The sequence below is a fragment of the Sus scrofa genome, chromosome 1 (assembly GCF_054392235.1).
Source record: "Sus scrofa isolate SSC_HxYL_T2T_F1_AM1 chromosome 1, Sscrofa_HxYL_maternal_Yorkshire_Landrace_v2.0, whole genome shotgun sequence".
In the NCBI taxonomy this organism is placed as follows: domain Eukaryota; kingdom Metazoa; phylum Chordata; class Mammalia; order Artiodactyla; family Suidae; genus Sus; species Sus scrofa.
The window spans coordinates 262,410,653-262,434,385 of NC_139383.1; the positions used below are offsets into that span (position 1 = coordinate 262,410,653).

At 41.8% G+C, this 23,733-nt stretch overlaps 1 protein-coding gene across 1 annotated transcript in view; it reads right to left on the reverse strand.

The window, feature by feature from the left end:
- Window positions 1–17,882, reverse strand: part of SVEP1 (sushi, von Willebrand factor type A, EGF and pentraxin domain containing 1) — a 202,198-nt gene extending 184,316 nt beyond the window's left edge. Inside the window, exon 1 of the mRNA XM_003122075.6 lies at window positions 17,007–17,882. Coding sequence (XP_003122123.3) covers window positions 17,007–17,543 — 537 coding nt within the window. The 5' untranslated portion in view covers window positions 17,544–17,882. The remainder of the gene's footprint in view (window positions 1–17,006) is intronic.
- Window positions 17,883–23,733: the final 5,851 nt, after the last annotated feature.

Below are 23,733 nucleotides of genomic sequence, written 5' to 3' on the forward strand. Positions count from 1 at the left end.
GTAAAAGGAAAATTCTCCTATAGTCACTATATTTTTGTTTTATCTAAAATCTATTAATTGGTATTTATTTACATAATAAAGAAAAGAAGAAAATGATTTCTAGAGAAATACTTGTCTATGAAAGTTAGTAAAAAACAATTCTGAGAGGTTACCCTTAAGTTAAAAGTATCTGCACAGTTTCCTGAAAAAAATTGATGAAGGACGCTTTAACCATACTTGGTTATCAATAAAGATTCAGCATCCACTTAATTAGCTTAAACAAATCAGAGAGTTTACTGGAAGCATATAAAAATATCTCTCCAAATCCAAAGATCAGGGAGAAAAAATGGACTTCAAGAGAATTGGAACTAGGAATGATCAGGCCACAGAACCAAGGTGGCTTCTCACTCTAACTTTCCATCTCTTTCCTTCTGGGGCCATGGTCTGTCTTGTCTCAGCTTCTATCTACACATTTTGTTCATTCATGCTTCCTCATCCTAAGGCGGTTTCTGCGTTTCTCCATGTACAGGATTACCTAATTCTCTAGCTACTGGGAAAATAGTTCTACTCAGAGCTCCTTGTGTCCAAGTCCAAATTCCCGGGAGATGGTAAAAATGATCCATCTCAACCACTGGATTGCAATACAGTCTCTAGTAGATTAAACAATCTTATATTTAATTATAGGCTTATTTATTTAATTAATTATTTAATTATTTATGTAATTAGAACATTGACAATGTTCCTTAAATATGCATTGGATACAATCTAGTTCATTACCTAAGGTACTTGAAGAAAGATTTTCCTAAGCATTGATGATCATGGAGCCAATTGCTAAAGTGGGGTTTTCTTATCTGAAGAAACTGCTAAAACAGTCATAAGGGAGATTATTTTTTCCTCTGGTGAAATGGAATGGCATATTAAAAAAAACACAGGAATGTTATGATGCAAGGGAACACTGAGTATCACAGGTCAGGATGAACTGAACTTAGTTGGAAGCCTAAGTGTTATCCTGAGGTTTGGCATATTAAAATTGTAAACTTAAAATTACACTCTGACATTTTGAGACATGGACTAGACGCCAGAAATAAAAAATACTGATTTTTGGCTTGAGTCGCATTTTCATTTTAACAAAAGTTGTGAGGCTAAGTGCTAACCTTGGATTAGAGGAATCAAAGAAGTCAGAAAACTAGATAAATGAAGAGGGCAGAGGCAGATATGTTACAAACAGAAGATATAATCTCCCAGTGCCTCAGTGGCTTGGTCTCTGAAAGAACTGATGCTGCAGGATCTGTTAAGGTACACGAGATGGAAGATGCTGGCCAGTGTAATTATATTGTAAGAAAATGGCATAAACAACAGAGTTCTACTGTATAGCCCAGGCAACTGTATTCAATATCCTATAATAAAGCATTATGGAAAAGGATATATATGTATAACTGAGTTGTTTTGCTATACAGCAGAAATTAACACAACATTGTAAATCAACTATACTTCAACAAAATATTTTTTTAAATGGCATCTGAAAGGCAATTCCCTGGACTGAGCAGGGGTGAAGGAGATGAGCTATACAGGTCATCACTTGGCCTGTGGGATGCAAATAGAGATAAAGTGAAGTAAGTCAGAAAGAGAAAGGCAAATACCGTATAATACCACTGATGTGTGGAATCTGAAATTTGGTACAAATGAACTTATCTACAAAATAAGAACAGACTCATGGACCTAGAGAACAGACTTGTGGTTTTCAAGGTGGGGGAGGAGGGAGTGGGATGGGACAGGGAGTTTGGGGTTAGTAGATGCAAACTATTACATTTAGAATGGATAAGCAATGAGATTCTACTGTTATAGAACAGGGACCTATATCCAGTCTCTTGGGATAGAACATGATAGAAGATAATATGAGAAAAAGAATATGTATAGAATATATTTATGTATAGTTATATTTATGACTGGGTCACTTTGCTATAGAGTAGATGATGCCTTGTAAATCAACTATACTTTAATAAATAATAAATTTGCTTTAAAAAAACCCAATATATGTTCAAAGCAAAAAGCTCATTACTTGCGGATATTAGGTGCTTTAGAGAGTGTCCACTCAAAACATTCTCTAAATGTTCACTCCTCTGTGTCTGCTCTACCAGGTCTTCTACATGGTCATCCACATACCCAAGCCCCACTCGCAGCTGCTCTCTCTGCCTCAGATCCTTGCAAGGAACTGCATTGCTGAGTATGGATCAGTGGGTCTTGTACCTACTAGATCCTGGGACAACAGAGCACAGAGGCAACATAACATGGTGGTTCAAAGTTTAGACTTTGAGCCCAGACTGCCCGGATTTGAAATCCAGTACCTTGACTTGCCAGCAGTATGACTTTTCTTCCACTCTCTGTGATTCAGTTTCTGCATCTGTATTTAGGGAAAGTTAACAACAACCTAACTGAGGGGATTCTTCTGTGGCAAGGATTTAATAAATCCATATAGGGAAAATGCTTGGAGTGGGACCTGACTAGTAATTACTCACTAGTATTATAGCGATTTGCAGAAGAAACCTTTAACATGATGCTGGAATTCGTCCAACAAGTGATAAACCAATGACAATGAAACAAATATTTCACTCAAAGCTTTGAATGAAAATAAATCATCAAGGAGTTCCCATCATAGCTCAGCGGTAACAAACCCACTTGGCATCCATGAGGACATGGGTGTGATCCCTGGCCTCACTCAGTGGGTTAAGGATCTGGTGTTGCCCTGAACTGTGGTGTAGGTCACGGCCATGGCTCAGATCCGTGTTGCTGTGGCTGTTGCAGCTCTGATTCAACCCCTAGCCTGGGAACTTCTACATACTGCAGGTAGGCCCCTAAAAAAGCAAAAAAAAGAAAGAAATGAACAAAAAATAAAATAAGTCATCATATTTGTGGAGCCTGACAAGACAGGTCGGGGGTTAGGGAAAATTATGACTTTATACCTAAAATCCATACAGCCTCCACCTGAGCCAAAAAGGAGGTGATAATGTCCCAGGCAGAGGAGGAGAAAAAAGAACTGCTTGAACCCATGCTGTTATGATAACATTGCAGAAGAGATTAAAGGACAGTGCTGACAGCGATAGGGAGAGAAGACATGAATTCAAAACCTCAAATGCCTGCAACACTTTTCTGAACTGGATGGAGTTCTCACCAGAGGTGCTGTGGGGTTTCCCTCCTGGGCTAGATTTAGGAGGTGGAAAAAGGTAAGGATTCATACCTGAGATTCTACTCAACACTTAAATTGTTGCCCTGGGAAAGTGGTCCAAAGGCTGAATTTGCTAAAATTAATATCATCTATCACTTAGGAAGGCAAGCATCCACTGAATATTCCTTTGAGATGATGTCATAATTATCCTTGTTTTGGTTAGAAGAGGAACAGTAAAGCTATCCTTGCTATACAAAAGTTAAAAATATTGAATACACTAAAGATAAGTCTTTTTAAGAACTCTAAAGCTATAACGAATATAATTTTCTGGGTCCTGCAGGAGATATAAAGTCAAATAAGATGGGAACTTTGTCCTCAACAAGCAGAGGGGAAACAGACAATCTCTGGACAACAAGTGCAAAAGGAGAGGCATGTACCACATTTCCCTGTAATTTCCCAACTAACTAGAGAGCTCTCTCCAGCATTCCCCCATATTTGGGAAAACATCATAAAGGTCAATACAGATTACTCTGCAAAGTTCCTGAAAAGAATTACACTGCTGGGACTTCAGCAACCTCTACCTCCTAGATTCTGATATTGGGGTTTATACCATGAAACTATAGGAGAAAGAGGGGAAAATATGAAAAGAAATAGAGAAAAAGTCACGGGTGCTTTCTGTGTTTGTGGACTAACCATTGTTGGCCCACATGTGTGTTCTTTTCTGATCCCACTTCCAGTAGGATACCCAGGAAGCTCTCACTGTGGGGGTTGTCTGCTTAGCAGGCGACGAATGACTCAAGTCCAGTTCGCATTCACAGTTCTCCTTCACCCATGGAAAAAAAAAATCACACATCCTTGCTTTGCTAAAGGCTGGGAGGGCAGGCTGCCTCGCTGAGACCCCCTTTATTCCTGCAACAGCAGACCCTGTGGGTACCACCACCATCCATGTCTCAGCATCTGTATCTCTTTGACTGAGATACACTTAATTCACTGGCAGGGCAGGTGAGAGTGATAGAAAAGTTATGCTTTCCAGAGAGCAGCCCTCAACAGTGATGGATGAGGGGAGGTCTATAAATGTACCAGATCCTTCTCCACTGTGCTTATTCTAAGCCTGAATTCCACCCTGGCTCCTAGTGGGATTAAGCCCTAATTACCTTTCCTGTAATGACTGGTTCCCTTCCTGTCTCATGTCCCCACTCTCCGAGTCACACTTCCTAGGATCACCCCCCAAATAAGCTACTTGCACTCGAATTCTCACCTCGGTTCAGCTTCCAGCAGAACCCACACTGAGACACTGGCTGTGTCTCTGGCTTACTTTGTCTCCATTAATTTGGCAGAGCAGCAAATTAAGGCTTCTGCCCAAGTAAATGTCCAACTGATACAGAAAATGCTGGTCTCCCCCGCACTTAGCTGCTGGAAGGGGAAAACCCTCCATGAGGCCAGGAGAGATCAGCCTTTCAGTATGATCTCTGCTCTCCCCGAAGGCAAAGATCCCAGTGTCTGCTCGGCTTCTCTGTCTCAGCTTTACCTTTGCTTCTCAGCTCTCTGATGGATGACTACATGAGGGCCCGCTCTGCACAGCACCAGTGAAATCCAAGGGAATGTATCATTCGCGATTGCTGGTGGCTGTCTTTAAAATGTGAAATATTCAGTGCTTGTTAGTTTAAGCCATGGGTCCCAGTGCCAAGTTGGGGACAACAGAGAAAGTCCTAAATCACATCTTGTTGCCGATGAATACCCAAAACGTTGATTTTTACTGTTGATTATATGCAAATAGCCTAAACTTTGGTATCTTTATTGCTAGAAAAGTTTCAACAATAACTGCCTGCAATCACCACTTTAGGAGCAATACTTAGAGCCAAGACTGCATATTTTGAAGGAAATGTGACTAAAAAGAGAGAAATCTTGGCTAGAAACAGTACTGTGAAAAAACACAAATAACCAAAAAAAAAAAAATTGCTTAATTTCCTTCAAAGTCAATTGCAGATTCATCTGGAAAGGTAAAGCCTACAGAACTGGATTAACACGAGAAGGCCCTATTTGCAGATATTGACTCGGTTGGTGTAAGTCAAAATGAGTGAGCCAAGTTGAAAGAGACACCATTATCAAAAACCACTATCAGACAACACACCTGAATGTGCCTAAACCCTCTCCATCAGTGGCAGCAGGCAAAGAGGCTGGCTTTCACTGCATAGGACAAAAATCACACTAAAAATGAAGCTAGAGGGCTAGAGAATTGATTGCAGAAAGTGGTTGAGGCAATTATTTCATTTACATGTGATGATATTAATGGGTTAGAGCACATCCTTCTTCCCTGAGAACGTTCTTTGGTGAGAGAGAATAAGAGAGATTGACAGGGCAGTGGGTCAGCATCCGTCTCCATGTGTGACAAGCCAAAGCAGGGCCCCGTTCGCCTGCCCTCTCAGCAAGGTGATGGCGTTGAACGTTTCCACCATCTGCAGCCTCAGTGCTCTGCTCAGTGTCACATCGTGGCCAGCCATCCGGATACCCACGGGGAACCTGTCAAGCACTATCATCTGTGTGCAGATTTTTATGTGAGTCTAGATCCTCAAAACGCAAGGTGACACTAGGAAAGAGGAAAGGGACAGCTGAAGGGAGTAATAGAATCTGTAGGGTCAGGGCTTTCAACCCAGGACAGTTCTCCGGTCAGACTAAGAGATTCAGTGCAACAGAGTGTGGCATTCAACAAAAAATAAAACAAAACAAAAAATGACTGGAATTGTTTCACCTCAAGTTCCTAACAATCAGCTAAAAGCATCATTTTATTTCTTAAAAGCAGAGCTGTATTATGGGCTAGAATGCAAAGTTCTCATGGCAATTTAGATAAAAGCTGAGACTCAAAAGGAATTTTAAGACTTGAGACCGAGCACTTCAGGCTATGCCTCCAGAAGCCCCAAAGGCATGTCATCAGTCTGTGCCCGTCTGAGCAATGACATTTCACTTCCTGTAAGTAATACATGTTTGTTACAACTAGTTTTTCAAATACAGAATAAATGAGATTTATTTAAACAGGAAAACATACTACCCAGAGATAACTCCTGCTAATATTTTGACTTTTTTTTTTCCTCCCCAGTTTTTCTTTCTGGGGACATATATTTTATGAAATCAGACTTTTATATACACAGTATTATACAGTGATGATAATCAGAGAGTTTCGGCTCATTTACTACAATACTTGGCAAATTTATGATGTCATTAAATAGTCTTTAAAAATGTAATTTTACTGACTGTACTACACTTTAGCCTGGATATGTTTTTATTTGGTTAAACTTGGAACTTGGCTGTCTCTAGTTTGTGTGTGGGGTGCCAGCCATCAGAGTTACCCTCTGGTTCCCCCGCACCCCATCTCCCAGCCTTCCCCCAGGGAGGAGCGCTTCCTCAGCCCCTCCCTTCCCCTTCTCTTTGGCTTTTGGCTGGCTGCCCCTTCTCTTTTTTATAGGGATGCTCCCCGTGCCCAGCACTGCCTGTTCCTGGGGAGGCAGGTCAATCTATTTTAGAGACTCGGTATTAGGAAGCTGGGTACCCAGGCCACATTCTGCATTAATCAAGAGATAAGGGCATGTCTGATTTCCCACCTGCCTTCTCTGTTGTATTAAAATTCAACCAATTTAGAACTCAGGAGAGGTAAAGAAAGACGCCTCCCAAACCAGAGACGAACTGTCTCTCAATTCCTATTCCAAGGAATTGTGTGTATCTTGAATTCTTTCTTCCTCCCTCCCTCCTTCATTCCTTCCTTTCTAGGGCCACACATGCAGCATATGGAAGTTCCCAGGCAAGGGGTCGAATCGGAACTATAGCTCCTGGCCTACACCACAGCCTCAGCAATGCCAGATCCAAGCCAGATCTGGAACCCACACCACAGTTCATGGCAACACCGGCTCTTTAACCCACTGAGTGAGGTCAGGGATTGAACCCGCATCCTCATGGATCCCTGAGCCACAACAGGAACTCCTTGAATTCTTTCTTATGGGACATTCCTTGATTGGGAATAACTTAGCTTTACGATTTATAGTTTTAAGACTCTGCAAACATACTGACAGTTTACCATATTCTGGAAACATGTTACCCATTTTAAAATATGTATTGTGAATGTTCTACTTTAAAAGAGCCTCTTGAGAGGAAGATCTTGAACAGAGAAGAGAGAAGGAGAAATTCTACTTGGTAGAAGGTCTTCCTTGGCTGAAGGAAGAGACCCTTACTCTAATAAATGTAAGAAAGTATGGTTAAATACAGATGCACATAAGTTTATAGGTAACTAGTGGAAATTTGAGTTCATATCTGAGAAAATAAGAAGTGTACACGTTTTAACCCTATACACACATACACATTTTAAATGTCATCTTTGAAATTTTATAAAACCATATTTTACACTAGAAATGAGTATGTCCCATAACTAGGTACACCAGGATGAGCATTAAATAATGACGGTCATCAGAAGCATTTGGAAATTTTAAAATAGTGCATCAAACTCACGTACCTCAAAATGTATTTTATACACTCTAGCAATAACTTACAACTGGAAAAATACCCAGCCTGGACTTTACTTAGTAAATGACTAAGTCAAGACACTAAGTAAACTAACTTTGCTTAGCAAATGATTCAATCTTGTAATAAGCCCTGCTAAGAACTTTCTGTTAACTGTTTTTCTCTACTAATCTTGTAGGAAGTTATCTGGTCCTTAATTCTGAAAGACATCTATTCGCCTAAAACAAGGCAGTTGTCACTATTTCAACATAGGTAGCAATGAGACTCTATCCTCAAGTTTATAGCTTTCGTGGTCACTACAGCTATGAAAGAATGCTCTGAATTTGAAAAATTGTTATTGCTTAACTCTTTACACAAAGCAAACAGTTTGAATGACCTCATGAGAAAGGCAGATAGCAAAGCAGATGAATATGTTGAAAATCTTTTCATCAAGATTGTAAGAAAATACACCTATTAATACACTGCAGATTTCATTTTCTTACCACTATCACTCATTTCATATACAGCACTGTAACGACATTCATGGGCTACAACAACATCTCACAGAATGTCTCCTATCCGCAATTGGCCTCCAAACCAAAGCAGGTTACTATATGCAAGCAGTTTCTATGCCAGAAATCCATTCTTCACATGGCGTGGGGAGATTTAGAGAATACTCTTTAAAATCTATGGGAAAGGAAGAGATAGTACAGAACAGGAAATTCCTCTTAGTGTAGAAGTCTCTTAACCTTACATCTTCCTCTGAAAATCCAAAGAAGAACTGTGTTTTCCTTAGAAATATTCATTTGGCTTAACTAAATTAACAATAAAATATTGATTTTATTTTGTGGGATGCATTTTTTTTCCCATCACTCTCAATATAATCTTTTATTTGGGAGTGAATGTCATGTTATTTAGAAACTGCTAAGAAACTAACATAGGAAGTTTCCATGGCCAAAATTTAAATGGATTGCTAACTTTGATAGTTTTGGATTTTTTTTTAAAAAAGTGTATAATCTAGCACAAAGACAAAGATATTTTTTACTTAGGTAAGGCCTGACTCTTCAACCTTGAGCTGGGTCAGCCAGTGTCTTTTGTGCAAGAAACAAAGTGGGATTTCCAGATACCTCTCTGGTTAGACACACACTCTTCCTAACACACTGACTTGGTAAAGACCACTTATTACTTCCTCAGAATCCACTCTCTCCTTCCTTTTCAGTAATAAAACTCATAAAACTAAGGATGGGCTTGAGACCAAGATTTCACCAATGAGATATATGTGGAAGTATTGTGTGAATTGCCACAGAGTCTTCTTAAAGAGCAAAATGACTGTCTTTGCCCCTCCTTGCTTCCTGGGATCTGGAATGAACCCCTGATGGTTGGAGCTCCAACAGCCATCTTGGACCATGAGGTGATCTGAAGATGACAGAGCAGAGGGCTAAAAGGAAGGATGCTGGGTCCCTGAGGAGATCACAGAACTGCCATATTAGCTCTGAATTTTCTACTCAAGACTTAATTTGAGAAAGAAATAACTGGTTGTCATGTTTAAGCCAGTGGTACTTTGATTTTTCTATTATATCCAGTTAAACTTAATCCAGTTAAACTTAATTCACTCAATTAAAAAGGAAGCTCAGAAGAAAAAACTAGAAGGGATTAAACCATCTCAGGCTCTGCCAATGATCGGTCCATGTTAGCGTGTGGAACAGCAATCAAGCACCACAGAATGAAATTCCAAGTGCCAGGTGCCAGGTGATGATGCTGATGAGCTCAGAGAAATCACACTCAGAATTGTGACATACTCCTGTTTGTTAAGAATAAGCCCAAGCCCCGATTTTTAAAAAATGCTATCTCCTGGTTTTTAAAATGCTTGCCAAAATTAATATATATATATTAAATATATATTTTTAATCATGCAAGTACATACACATACATATGTACCCGCACACACATACATATGTCATACATATGTATATATTTCACACACATTGAGGACCAATTGAAATGTACCCATGGAATAATTGTGGCCTTAGAGCTATGGTTTTTGCTCTCTGGGTTAGGCTGTTGGGGATTTTATCTTCTATAACACTTTTGCGGCTCTGGAGATGGAATTCCCTACACCTCCTTGGCTTTTGATACAACTCAATACATGGAGGTGATACCGTAAAATGTGGGTAGGAATGGAGGTGGGGGGAGAGGAGGAGAAAGACCAGATGACAAATCAGAGGACTGGATTGACTCTTCCTTTGGCATTTACTTAGTTACCTAACCTCTCCTAGCATCCTTGCCTTTTCTAAAAAAATGATTCTGTAAAATCATAACCTGAAAGTGCTTGCTAAGTTACAAAGCACTCTGCAAATGAAAGGTACGAGTTCCCATTGTGGCACAGCTGAAACGAATCCGACTAGGAAACATGAGGTGACGGGTTTGATCCCTGGCCTTGCTCAGTGGGTTAAGGATCCAGCGTTGCCATAGCTGTGGTGTGCGTTGCAGACGCGGCTCGAATCTGGCATGGCTGTGGCATAGGCTGGCAGCTGTAGCTCCGATTAGACCCCTAGCCTGGGAACTTCCATATGCCATGGGTGCGGCCCTTAAGAAAAAGGGCAAAAAGACAAACAAATATACAAATGAAAGGTATATCTGGTCAGGAATGAATACAGTTAATAATTTTACTTTATGGTCACTGTTAAGCACAAATCCTCTCTAGCACATCTGTACCATGAGGACACTGAGGGAGACTTTCCTATCCTGTGACCACAGAAGTGAAAAAGGACAGAGCCATCTGCCCTTGCTCTGTGTTTAAGCATTCAGTCTTTGACCAAGTACTCTCATGATGTATTTCAAACAAACATAATGCAACATTGGCAGCCAAGAATGATAAATATGTTTAACATTAGCCCAGGTACACATTCTTATTACATATCAGTGTCTGGTGTGCTGGGAATAACCAAACTAATAAACAAAATATGCAAATGCTAGACTAAGAATACACTGGAATTCAGTGTTTGAGAATTATTTGTGCTCTCTCTTTCTCTCACTCGCTCCTGTTCTCTCTTTTCCCCCCAAATGGATTTCAGCCTCATCTTTGCTTGGAAAATACACAAGAAGTCTGGATCTATTTCAAGCCCTGAGGTTTCATTCATTCAATCACATTTCTAAAGTACTGATGGGATTACCAAAGAAGTTCCTATAGAAGACCTAGGCAACATGAGAATTGTTTAAATGCTTAAGAAATATGAAAAGAAGAGTTCCTGTTGTGGCTCAGTAGTTAACGAATCCGACTAAGAACCATGAGGATGCGGGTTTGATCCCTGGCCTTGCTCAGTGGGTTAAGGATCCGGTGTTGCCATGAGCTGTGGTGCAGGTCAAAGACATGGCTTGATCCCACATTGCTCTGCCTCTGGCGTAGGCTGGCTACTCCAGCTCTGATTGGACCCCTAGCCTGGGAACTTCCATATGCTGCGGGTGCAGCCCTAACAAGACAAAAAGACCAAAAAATAAAAATAAAAGGAAAGAAAGAAAGAAAACAAACACAAAAGAGAATGTTTCCAGAGGTGCATTTAGAAAGATCATCTTTCCAGCATCAAAAAAAAAAAAAAAAAAAGAATATGGCCCTTCTACACTGAGCAGTTCTCAACATCTAAATCATGCAAATCATGCTCCTGAAGCCACTGCAGATCCTATGACTCCCCCCATCTCTTCCAAAAGGGAAAGAGAACGCAAACTTCCCTTTTTTTCTGCAGCATTTGGGCCATCAGAAAGGCTGCTGCACAGGCTATACTGGTTTGTCCTATGAATATAAAACAGTTCTAATTTTATTCATCAGGGTTTTAATCTAACAGCATCTCCCCCAACTCCAGGTTTTATCAGAATGCTTAAAAGCAGATAGATTTTCCCCCCATGAGGCTGAGAGAGCAGGAAAAGGTGTGAACAAGTACAAGAGCAGACAGATTACGTTATGTCCTCTCCTTAAGCTAGGAAGACTTTCTGCCCATCTAGTCCCAGTTTCCTCACCGTCTAATGCTCAGATTTTTGGTGAGGCAGCACATTCCCCACCAGAGGATCATATTTCTGGAACTCTGAAACAATAAAGCAAGCAGAGACTTTTTTCAAAGGAAGCTCCACGCTATGATTGCGTAACAGATATTTAGCAAAAGCGAAGTGGGAGTGAGAGGCTCTGATTTTATTATGACGTGAAATGCTCAGGAGTTGAAGAGTCTTGCATTCACAGAGAGGCCAATCCAAATTAGGCAGTTTAGGAGAGCCAATGTATAAATACATGGTAGGGCAGGAAACCAAGAAGGAAGGTCATTGTGAAACAGTCAACCGCTGGCAAGGAAAAGCTGAAGAGCTTTTTGTTGACTTTGTAAAAGCCCTTCATGTAATCAAGTTCAAGGTGCTAAATATTTCCCCCATTTATTGAATGCGTCTCTGGAAGAATTTGTACCAACTATAGATTTCACTGCTTTAGTCCTGTCTTCTTTGATGAGTGCTGGGATGGCGTCCAAAAAGAAAACATCTACACTGCAGTTCATCCATTCAAAAAAAAAAGTCCATACATAGAGTTTCCTATCAAGTTGTACAATTCTGACACCACATTTAAAAAATGAAGCCATGCTGTTACGTTTTCCGTTTAGTCAATCACATGTGTTGAGAGATAACAGCAAAATTCTCATTGGTAAAGGAAAAGCTCCCTTTCAGGATTTTCCATAAGAGGAGTAAGATGTCTGAATCGTGAGGGGCAGCCATGTACTTGCAAGTGTGTATCTATGTGCATGTTTATGCCTTTGCATATCTGTCTGCCTGTGTTTATATCTGTGTACAGCCATGTGGTCATTTAGTTGCAAATGGAAAAGACTTGAAAAACACATTTTCCTGGGAAAAGTCAAAAACATCCCCAGGATTTTCAATTTCACATATAGGCCAGGTCACAATCCACTGCACTATTACCATCCTGCACACGCCTGAGAATTGGACAAGGGGTCTCATGTCCCGGATGGAATGTCTACAGTTTCCAAACCACACGACACAGCTTAACCGTTTTCAAACTAATTCCACAATAAAACCGGCTTGCCGATCTCTCTGCCAAAATTCACATTCAAATTTCTATTAAAGCCATTTCTCTCTCTCTCTCTTTTTTTTTTTTGCTTTTTTGTTTTTTGGGTTTTTTTGTTTGTTTTTTAGGGCCACGTCCACAGCCTATGGCTAGGGGCTGAATCAATCTTAGCTACAGCTGCTGGCCTACACCACAGCCACAGCAATGCCAGATCCAAGCCGCATTTGCAGTCTGTGACCTATATCACAGCTCATAGCAAACCAGATCCTTAACCCACTGAACAAGGCCAGGGATCAAACCTGTGTCCTCATGGATACTAGTCATATTTGTTTCTGCTACACCACGATGGGAACTTCACTAATGCCATTTCTAAATAGCAGTCTTCTTCAATGAATTTTACCCATAAGATCATGTTTTAGTTATACCTAAGAATGCTCATCAAAGGCTTGGCACAGTTACAGTAAACACATAGAGGTTTCCAGGTTAGACAGGCACTGAGTCCAGCTGACCTCCTCCTGCACCTTCTTATAACCCAACCAAGATGAGGAAAGGAAAATAAAGTCAAGGGAAAGTTCACTTCACACAAACTTTTGAGCAGCCTCTGCTTGTTAGATGACAAATGGATCCAGACAGAAGAAAGGCACTGGAACCCTGTTGGCAATTCCACTTTCCAAGACAGGATGTAGTATTTGGAAGAAGAAAGCTGAAAGCAGGTCCTGAGGAGAGCAGTGCGTACTCAACTCATTATCCATTTAACCATGTTGGATCAAGAGGACTAAGAGGCCCCAGGCAGATCTGGCCAAGCCAAACAGAGGAGCTTGTCTATGGCAAGTCTTTCCCTAATGTGGTGGGGTTCTTCTCTGATGGAGTGGGCAGTGCCGTCAGGAATAAGGCCAGTACTGGGGACTTCATGAGAACCTGGAATGGAGGCCAACAGCCTACTAGGTCTGCAAAACTGAACTCTGTCTGGCACAACTACCACAATAAACAGAGGGCGATATTTCATCTCTTAAATGCAAGAGCCTTTCAAACTTCACAGGAAAGGGGGGAAAACACAAATGGAAAGAGAAATAGATTCAGTAGATGGCTAAAATGATAGATGCTATCATCATTAACAAAATTCAAAGGCAAGTGAAACACAGAGGGAAAAAAACTCTGCATTATTGGCAGAGGGAAGGTTAATATCACTAAGATTTAAAAAGCATTTACAAATCACTAAGAAAAAGAATCTCTCTCAAATGAGAATGGATAAAAATCCCAAGATATTTTAATAGGCATTCAAAAAAGGAGCTATAGATGGCCAATGAGATATGCTGCCTCCTGCATACAGACCCAGACACTGCATGTAGGGTACAATTTGGTACCATTTTTGCAGAGGAACTTGGCACATGCATCAAAGGCCTTAAAATAATGGGCATCCTCTTTGAAGGAATAATACCTAACACTTCATAAATGTGTGCTAAGGAAATTATTAGAGACATGAGCAAAGATTTAGTTGCACAGTGTTGCTTTGTAACAACCTAAATATACAATAATAGTCACATGATGAAAATAAAGGCACATCTTATAGTGGAACACTGTGTGACCATGAGAAATGATGAAGTAGAGGTATATTTCTTATAACGAAAAGAAGGCTGCAAAATATGATGGAAAAGTCAAGTTACAAAAGAGAACATAATAAATCCCTTGGGGCAAACATCTATGCATGATATATGTACATGTATGAAAACATACTACCTTGGCAACTGGAAAAAGTCAAAAATGGTATGTACTAAGATATTACAGTGTATTTACAGAAAATGTTTATGATTATTTTATTATCTATAATAAATACTTATTACCAGTAAAATAAAAAATATTTTTAAAGGATGAATCAAAGAGACTTGAACAAGAATCCAGATGCAGATTGATGTTTTAAAAAATCAAGTGTTTCTTTATATCAAGAATAATTGTTTAAAATTTAATTTGAAAAGATGCTATTTATGACAGCAATACTGACCAGAATACCTTTAGGTCTAAATTTGAAAAAATATATAAAAGACTTAGTTACTAGAAATCTACAACTGTACTGCAGGATACAAAAAGAACTGGTTATAAATGGACATACTTTTGACTTGGAAGGACTATTATTAGAAAACGTAGGAGTTCCTGTTGTGGCGCAGTGGAAACAAATCCGACTAGGAACCATGAGGTTGCAGGTTTGATCCCTGGCCTTGCTCAGTGGATTAAGGATCCGGTGTTGCCATGAGCTGTGGTACAGGTCACAGATGCAGCTCGGATCTGGCATTGCTATGGCTCTGGTGTAGGCTGGCAGCTACAGTTGCAATTAGACCACTAGCCTGGGAACCTCCATATGCTGCATGTGTAGCCCTAAAAAAAAAAAAAAAATGTAAATAGTCCCCACCTTAATTTTCTATTTCATCTTTTGTAATCAATATTCTGGATGGTTTTATTTGGAATATGTGAAAAGGAATTAAAAGTTCACATTAAGTAATAAGTATATAAGAATTGATTTAAAAAGTAAAGGGAGAGAGAATTTGTACTACTAGATATTTAAATATATTGTAAAGTTATAATAATTAAATCACTTTTGCAAAGCTTTCAAATAATAGATAGTAGAAGAGAATATCCTATCATCCAGGATGACATAAAATGTCATAGAAGGTCAGGAAGAGATCAAATACCCTTAAACTTCTAGTGTATGATAAAAGTGTCATTCAATAAGTTGGAAAAAGATGGATGGCTAGTCAACAAATGATGCTGGGACAATTGGCTAACTAGTCATTAAAAATTAAGTTAGACATCTTTGTCATACCATACACTAAAATAACCTTCTGATGGATTAAACTGTTAGATGGGAGAATACTTCTCTGATTTGAGAAACAAGAAAGCCATTCTAAGGAATGGTATGCTCCTAAGGACAAAGTTTAATAGATTTGAATATATAAAATTTTAAATCATCCATCTAATAACACTATGGTAAACAAAAGTAAAAGGCAGCAAACTGGAAAAACATTTGCAGCATGTACAAAAAAAGAGTTACTGGTCTTTCTACACAAAGAGCTTTTAGAAATCACTAAGAAAAACAAACATACAAACATGCATCATAATTGCCAAATGGGCAAGAGTTACTACCAGGTAATTTTCAAAGGAAAAATACAAATGCCCAGCAAATGTATTAGAAAATGTTCATCTCCAATAAAGCTAAAAAATGTGAATTTGCTAAAATGATACCTCTAGTCATCTATCAAGCTGGAAAAGGCATTAAAAACATGAGCACATGTTACTGGTGACCAGGTGGCAAACTTACTGCCATGATACTCTGCTGGTGGGGATGTAAATCCATGTGTCTCCAAGGGGGAACTGGACAATATGCATCAAGAAGTTTACAAATGCTCATATTCTTTAATTCGGTCACTATATAGAAATTCTTCTTAAAGAAGTAATCAAAGGGGTCCGTAAGTATTTGCGTTTATCATAACTTAGTTAATAAAAAACCTAAGTGTCCAACAATGAGTGACCGGTAAAATAGATTACAGTGCTTGCATTTCATCCGAAGAGTATGCAAGTAGCACTGGTATATAATAATCACATTATATTAGATACATAATAATGTAGATCATTTCATGATATAACAAATGAAAAACGTAGCCTACAACACAGCAAGACACCAGTTTGGTTAAAGTGTGTGCAGATGTGCATACTGGGCAAAGGTTCAACAACATATAAACGGTGGCTTTTCAAAGGTGATGGGCTTAGAGGTGCTCCCCGCCCCCCTTTTGGTTTCATTCATTCCACAAACATTGGCTTGCTACCATGTGTACAACATTTCTATATGTTCCAAATTTTCTATTTGAATGTGTTACTTCATAATCAGAAAAAAAGTTAGATTTTGGAAAAGACTTCTTCAAAGTGCTAAAAATCTTATAAAGGACTCAGAACAACCAAAGGCATATTGCAAACATAAAATCACATATTAGACAACAGGTCACTCGACCTCTTACCTTTAGAGACACTTTGTAAAACGTACTCACCTGTTCCAGTTTGGCCGCGGTCTAGCCCTAGGAGTTTGAATATGAACAGCATCTCAAAGATCCCTTCCTAAGAGGGTCCTCAAAGACCACTGAATAAGGAGCGTGACAGCTCCTTAAGCCTTTAAAATCCATTATCCCAAGGGATCTTCCCCCCAACAACAGAAGGATAGGTATGATTCTGACGCTGGGGATGGGGACGCTTGCCCGGGGCTGAGCCCGGCTTAGAGCCGGGCAGGCAGCGGCGGGTGGGCAGGGCAGGGCCGGGCCGGGGATGGGAGGGCGGGCACCTTACCGCTGCTTGCTGGAAGGCGCCCTTGGTGTAGGTGCCACCGCCGCGGTAGGTGATGGCCGGGATCTCGCGACTGAGCAGCGCGCACTTGTGCTGGTGCGCGCGACGGGAGGAGATGTAATCGACGCGCGGCACCACGTTGTTCTTGGACGAGAAGGTCACGATGGCCACGCGCGTGGCCGTGGGCACCACGGGGAAGTCGGACAGCAGCTTGCGGACGAACTTGAGCTCGCTGAGGAAGTTGGCTTGGCCCACGCTGGACGACTCGTCCACCAGGAAGACGAGCTCCAGGCGCTCGCTGAGCTCCCGCAGTCTCCGCACGCGTCGCCGGAACGCCTGGCCCAGCCGCTCCACTTTGCTCTCCGCCGCCGCCGAGTCCTCCCCGGGCGTGGGCAGCGCGGGGAGCCGCCCGGGAGCCCCGGGCGCGGCCTCGGGGAAGAGGCGGAAGCTGAAATTGCGCGACGGGGACAGCTGCTGAAAGGTCGCCCAGCCCGAAACCAGCGCCAGACCCCAGCAACAAAAGGCCAGGCGCGCCCACATCGCGCTGGAGACGGAGCGGTCGCCCGGAGCGCAGGCGTCGGCCCGACGCGGAGAGATGCTCTGCCGCCCGGCTCACGGAGGGGCGTGCGCGGCGCGGGGCGCGGGACGGCGGCCGCGAAACTCAGCAGCCTCTTGTCTGACACTGGGGACACAGTCCAGACTCGGCAGGCCGGGGACAGGGGAGGGATCGGCGCGCGCTCGCTACTCCTCTCGCTCTCGTCTTTTCCCTCTCTCCTCCTCCTCGCTCTCCCTGAAGCCTATAAAATGTTTGAAGGAAAGGGGGCAGTCAAGAAAAATCTCTCGCTTCCCTCCTTCTCTCACTCTCTCCCTCCTCTGTCTGTCTCTCCCTCTCCCCTCTCCTTTCTCTATCTCTGCCTCTATCTCCCTCCTCCCCCTCTCATTCTCCTCCCGGGATCAAGCCAAAGACTCTCGGAGATTCCTTGACACCAGAACCCCGCGTCTGTCAGGCTGTCAACATTCCCGCAGCAAGCGCACCAGCGCCGAAGCCCTGATTGATCCCATATGTCTGGCAGGAGCTGCAGAGGAATTCACTGGAGATGGATCCAGATACCGAGAGTGCCACAGTAATTGGAAACACTTTGTAGAGGAAAACACACGCGGACTAGCCAGGGAGTTGAAAGCATCCTTTGAAAATTGCTTGCTCACCTTTTGTGTCTCTTTTTCCCCCTCTGGTGCCTCAAAGCCCCAAGTAGATGTTTATTTGACTTTCCTGGTGGGGATTTCTGATTAGTGGTGTGTGTGAGTGTGCACTCTTGAGGGCCAACCTCAGATGCACCATCTAGGGGTTGCATCTGCTCCTGTGCAGCCCATAGCCATGACTTGTCATGGTAGTACATTCAAGCATTTATTTATTCATCCATTTGTTCACGCCTTCATTCACCAGATGTTTTTGAGCACCTATGGTGTGCCAGGACACCTGGAATATGAGGAGGAACAAAAACTGACATAGATCTTGTCCCCGAGGAATTTAGAAGGTAGCAATCAGGTGACCATTAACCAGGTATTCCAGAAATAACATATACAGTTACAGCTGACCCTGCTAAGTGCATGAAGACCTTAAGCAGAGAGACCTGGCCTTGGGAGCCTTTGCGGAGGATGTGAAGTTTGCTCTGAAATCCGATGATGAGTAAGGGTCCCTTTCCTTTCTCCCAGTTCTCACCTATGTGCCTGTGGTCTCTTTCAACAGGTGAGATTCACAAAGGTCCATTTCCTTGGCTTTAAATGGCACCTGGTTTATTACTTTGAAACACATGTTGTCACCTGGGAGTGGTTTTTCCAAAACAACACCCCAAAAGGGATGGTGCAAATGCAAAGGAGGAGTAAACTTTGTATAAGAGGCAGAAAAAAATGATTCCAGCTAGGAGTCAGGAGCCCTGGGTAAATAGGCCTCTGCAAGTATATAAATCACCCCAACCAAGAAGCTTCCAATTCTTGGCTTCAATTTCTGCATCTATTTCATGACGGAATTCAGTGATAAAGTTTTCTTTGTCTCTAATATCAAATGATTTAATTCCATCTATATTTAATGAAATACCTTCAGAATGCAGGGGCCGAAATGTTAGGGGTCTGGAGTCCATTTGCCTGTGTGAGATCTTGGCCCTGTCATTCACTGGTTGTCCCACCTTGACATCAGTTTGCTCACCTGTAAAATGGAGGGATAATAATAGCATATTAAGGGTTACTGTGAGGATATAATCATAAAAACTGAGTTCGTAGGAGAGTGCTTTGAATACAGCATGTACTCTGCAAATGCTGGTTGCTATTTTTGCCACACTTCATCATAAATACTCTTCAAGTCCTTATTTTTCTAGCAATATTTCTTGACCATCTACTGTGCCAGAATGTGAGATACTAAAGATTTAAAGCTGAGTAAGACTCAGTTCCAGCCTTGCAGAAGTTCAAGAGCTATCAGAAGAGAACACAGACTTGCAAACAATTTCAGAGCAGTTAGGACAATTGCAAGGATGGAGAAGAGGGAGCAAACAAAAGAAAGTTCTCAATCTTTCCAGGGAATAAGCAAGAGCTCATGTGAGCTGTGACTTTTCAAAAAGAGAAAGTCTGCCCAAATTTCCTCTACTCTGTTATGTCAAATACATCATTAAGAGCCAACATTTCAGGACCCTTATGTGCCAGGCACCATGGCAACTCCTATGTGTACAAACTCACAGGATCCCCACAAAACCAGGGAGGTAGATGATTGCTTTAGAACTTTTTGGTTGCAAGCAATAGGCACCCAACTTCTGGTTGTTAACAGGGAGGGATTTCTTGGCTCAGTAAGTAACTGGAGAAAGGGCATGGAGTAGACTGATCTCAAAAAAAGCTTGGAAAAGGAAATCAAGAACTACCTAAGTCTTCCATTTTTCTCTAACTGCTGCTTTTCTTTTCATGTTAAATTTAGATTCTGTCTTCAGATTTATGACTTGAGAAGACTCTTCTCCATGAGCTCACGTTTAAAAACTCAACAAAAGCAACCACTGCCACCACCTTAAAAAAAGACTCCACTGGAGCAGGCATGGGTTATAAACCCATCCCTTAACACAGCACTGTGGTTGAGGAGATGGGCCATTATAACTGTTCTAACTTAGGTCATATGCTCACTGTAGCAGAGATTCCTAGCCACCTACCTACCACATCTGGCCCCCCCGCTTTTTTTTTGTTTTTGTTTTTTTTTTTTTGTTTGTTTTTTAGCATTGAGCCTGAGGCATATGGAAGTTCCCAGGCTAGGGGTCAATTCAGAGCCACAACTGTCAGCCACAGCAATGCCGGATATGAGCTAATCTGCAATCTACACCACAGCTCACAGCAACGCCAGATCCTTAACCCACTGAGCGAGGCCAGGGATCGAACCTGTGCCCTACTAGTCAGGTTCGTTGCCACTGAGTCACAACAGGAACTCCTGGTCTGCCCTTCCTGAACAGCAATAGAGCTCCTGAGTTTTAGCTAGGCACACAGGTACCTGAAATAAAGATTACATGTCCCAGCCTCCCTTTCAGATGGATGCTGCCATGTGCTGGGTCCTGGGCAATGATATATAAATCCTGGTTTTGTGTGGCAGCTTCTAGAAAACCTCCTCAAAAGACAGCTGCTTCTTTTGCCTGTTGTCTTTTCCTTTTACCCCTTATTCCATCTTTCTATCAGGAATGTGAATATGGTAGCAGATCTCTAGCAGCCCCCTTGGATCATAGGAATGATGGTGACATTATAGCAATGGGTGAGTAGTAACCAGGGAAGAGCCCGGGTTCCTGCTGACTTCACAGAGCAGAACCATCATCCTCATCTCAGATGGTCTAATTTGTTTTTATATTGTTTTCCTGTCACATTCAGCTGAACCTGATCCTACCTCATAAACTCAAATCTGTAGCCTTGGAGGCTCTCCTCTCAAAATATTTCCTTTCATAAATGCTATGGCATAGAAAAGAGGACATAGAGAATTGTTCACTGCCCCCCTAAAATGACACACATCATTTCTGCTCCATTTCACTAGCCAAAGAAAGATGCATGGCCATGTCTAACTCCAAAGGTAAGGAAGTGAAATCCCACCATACTCCCAGAAAGTAGAAAGCTAGAAATATTTGGTGTTGAATCACATAAAATTAGAAGACAACTAAGTTTAAAAAGCAAAGTAGAGGGGAGTTCCCTTTGTGGCACAGGAGAAACAAACCCGACTACTATCCATGAGGATGCAGGTTCAATCCCTGGCCTTGCTCAGTGGGTTGGGGATCTGGTGTTGCCGTGAGCTGTGGTGTGGGTCCCAGAAGCAGCGAGGATCCTGTGTGGCTGCAGCTGTGGCTGTGGCCATCAGCTGTAGCTCCGATTCGACCCCTAGCCTGGGAACTTCCATAGGCCGCAGGTGCAACCCTAAAAAAAAAAAAAAAAAAAAAAAAAAAAGCAAAGTAGGGACAAAAACCCTGGGAAGCTTAGCCTACCCCAAATTAGGGAGGTTCCTGTAAGAACAAGTTATAAATTAGTTTCTTTCTTTCTTTTTTTAATGGCTGTACCTGCAGCATATGAAAGTTCCTGGGCCAGGGATTGAATCCGAGCCGCAGCTGTGGCATTGCCAGATCCTTTAACCTACCATGCTGGGATGGGGTCCGAGCCCACACCCACACGTCTGCTGTGACCCAGGCTGCTGCAATCAGCTTCTTAACCCACTGCACCACAGCGGGTACCCCTAAATCAGTTTCTGTAAGGATTTCTGGTCTTTAAGTTTGAGATAGTAAATTCACCTGATGCCTTCTATATTACATATACGTACACAGTAGTGGCTGACTCTGGCAAGAGTTTACAACTGAGCAGCTGTGGCCATTAGATTAAATTCTTCTTTTCCATATTTTTCATTGCCAACCCTCCTTGGAGTCATTGTCTCTTTTTGGCACAAAAAGCACTGAATTATACTAAAACAGAGTTATCCAAATGTCCTTTAAAACTAAATGTGTCATATAGTAATGCATGTACATATTCAGGGTCACATTAAATAACACCACCTATCGACAGTTGTAGTAAATGCCTTATTTTTAAAGGATTGATGAAAACACTATTTTGAGGTCTCAGCTGTGGGTCTAGGTGCATCTAAAGCTCTCTGGATAATTCTGACGTGTGTCCTAGGAGTGAGAGCTTCAGGCCAACATACTCTGGCTCTGTGTTTTTCCAAAGGGCTGAAGTCAGGCCAATGTTCATGGTCCTTGTGGTAAGGAGTGGAGGCTAGAGAATTCTTGCCTGCATGTTATTAAGACTGCCTCTCCAAGCTTGGCCCTGCTCCCCAGGGCTTGCTAATGTGTTAGACTCTCTAGTCTAAAGCAGTGGTTCTCCATGAGGTAGGATGCTGCACCTCACCCACTTCCCCAGCCCCACCACCAGGGAGCATTGGGCAGTGTTGGGAGATATCTGTGGGGCAAACAGGGCTACTGATATTTAACATAGAGGCTGGGAATGCAACTAAACCTCCCACAAGGTACTGGACAGCCCCCACAACCAAGAGTCATTCAGCCCAACATGTCAGGAGCAGCAAGGTTCAGAAACCCTGGCCTACCGACAAAAAACAACGGACACACAAGACACACAAAATGATGAACTTTCGCTATGGCAAAAACTAAGATTGAGAAGATACTGAAATGACATAATGAAGCCAGAATGATAAAAAACTACCTGAGATTCATCTCATGACATAAAGACTTCCATGAAAACAAAAAAAAGTGTTGGTGATATAAGGGATGGGGGATGCATTATAATTTATTTCACCACTGCGCCCTGATCAACAAAAAAATGGTCCTCAGTGTCTGTCTATCCATGGGGACTTGTATAAAGGACACAAAGCCTCATCCCACCCTTCACTTCAACAAAATCACATTAAAGTAGATGCTGTGAAAAGAGAGGGAATTGTGGAGTTCCTGTTGTGGTGCAGTGGAAACAAATCCCACTAGGAACCATGAGGTTGAGGGTTCAATCCCTGGCCTTGCTCAGTGGGTGAAGGATCCAGAGTTGCTGTGAGCTGTGGTGTAGGTCGCAGACATGGCTTGGATCTGGCATTGCTGTGGCTGTGGCGTAGGCCAGGGGCTACAGCTCTGATTCAACCCCTAGCCTGGGAACCTCAATATGCCACAGGTGAAGTCCAAAAAAGCAAAAAAAATAAAAATAAAAAGAGAGAGAGAGAGAGAATGAATTTGTGTGCAGAGAGAGATGGAAGGGAAATGGAGGAAGCAAGCAGAGAATGGTGCTGGCAAAGGTCCTTCTGAGATGTCAAGAATCAAGTCTAAGACACTGTAGCAGAGAAAGGATAACACGTCAGTTTCCATGCATGTTGGGAATAGTGTCTTATTTTGTTTTCAAATCTATCACATCGTGTGAGTGAATCACAGTGACAGGCAGGAGTGACAGGAGAAAGATGCCAGCTTGTGACTGTACAAGAATATCTTTTGGTTGTGAATTTAACCAAGATGTTCTCTCATTTAAGAGACTGAGGAAAATATGCCACCCTGTATATTTCTTTAAGTAGCATTATCCAAAGATGGAGTTCATGATGGAAAATCCTAGCAAACAATGAAAAAGCAGTCAATGTAAATAAATGTTGTCAATCTGGTTATAACACTAGATATTTTAAATGGTTAAGTATACTCCATTGTATGTGTTTTATCTCATTTAATCCTGCCAAAATGTTTTTCAGAGTGGTACA